We start from the raw sequence: 496 nt of genomic DNA, 5'->3' as shown, positions 1-496 counted from the left end.
GGGGGGGCCGGATCGGTGCGGCGGAGACAGGCCGGCTGGGCGGGGGGAGGGAGGCGCATCTGCTCATGCCAGAGCAGCGGCAGCGATGCCGGTGCGGGGGGGCATGGGTCTGCCCGGGGAGCGCGCTGCCGGCCAGGCCGGCGGCCGCAAGAGCTGTCCCAGCCCTGGGGACCCCATTCCCAGCCTCAGGCTGGGGCTGCGTTGGGGCCGCTCACGCGCTGCTCCCCACAGGGCGCTCTACACATATGAGGACGACTCTGATGAGCTGAAGCTGGCAGCATCTGGAGGTGAGACCCCCGCGCCCAGCCCTGCCCTGCTCTGCTCTGCCTCTCCACCGCAACTCGTGGGTCCCCAGGGCCAGGCTCTGCGGGGAGTATCTGCCAGGGCTGCAAGCCTGGGCCGGGTGGGGGGTGAGGGCAGGGCCCCTGGACCCCTGACAGGCCTCAAAGCCCCTGGCCCTGGCCCTGGCCCTGGCCCTGGCCCTGGCACTGGCCCT

General features: G+C 73.4%; 1 protein-coding gene across 1 annotated transcript in view; it reads left to right on the top strand.

Moving 5' to 3' along the window:
* Nucleotides 1-85: 85 nt before the first annotated feature.
* DBN1 (drebrin 1) overlaps nt 86-496 on the top strand; it is a 6,117-nt gene continuing 5,706 nt past the window's right edge. Inside the window, 1 exon segment of the mRNA XM_025191770.1 lies at nt 86-300. Coding sequence (XP_025047555.1) covers nt 86-300 — 215 coding nt within the window.

Source organism: Alligator sinensis, unplaced genomic scaffold, assembly GCF_000455745.1.
Source record: "Alligator sinensis unplaced genomic scaffold, ASM45574v1 scaffold1170_1, whole genome shotgun sequence".
Lineage (NCBI taxonomy): Eukaryota > Metazoa > Chordata > Crocodylia > Alligatoridae > Alligator > Alligator sinensis.
Note: the sequence above shows the minus strand (reverse complement) of the source record. Positions and strands in the feature narration are given on the sequence as shown.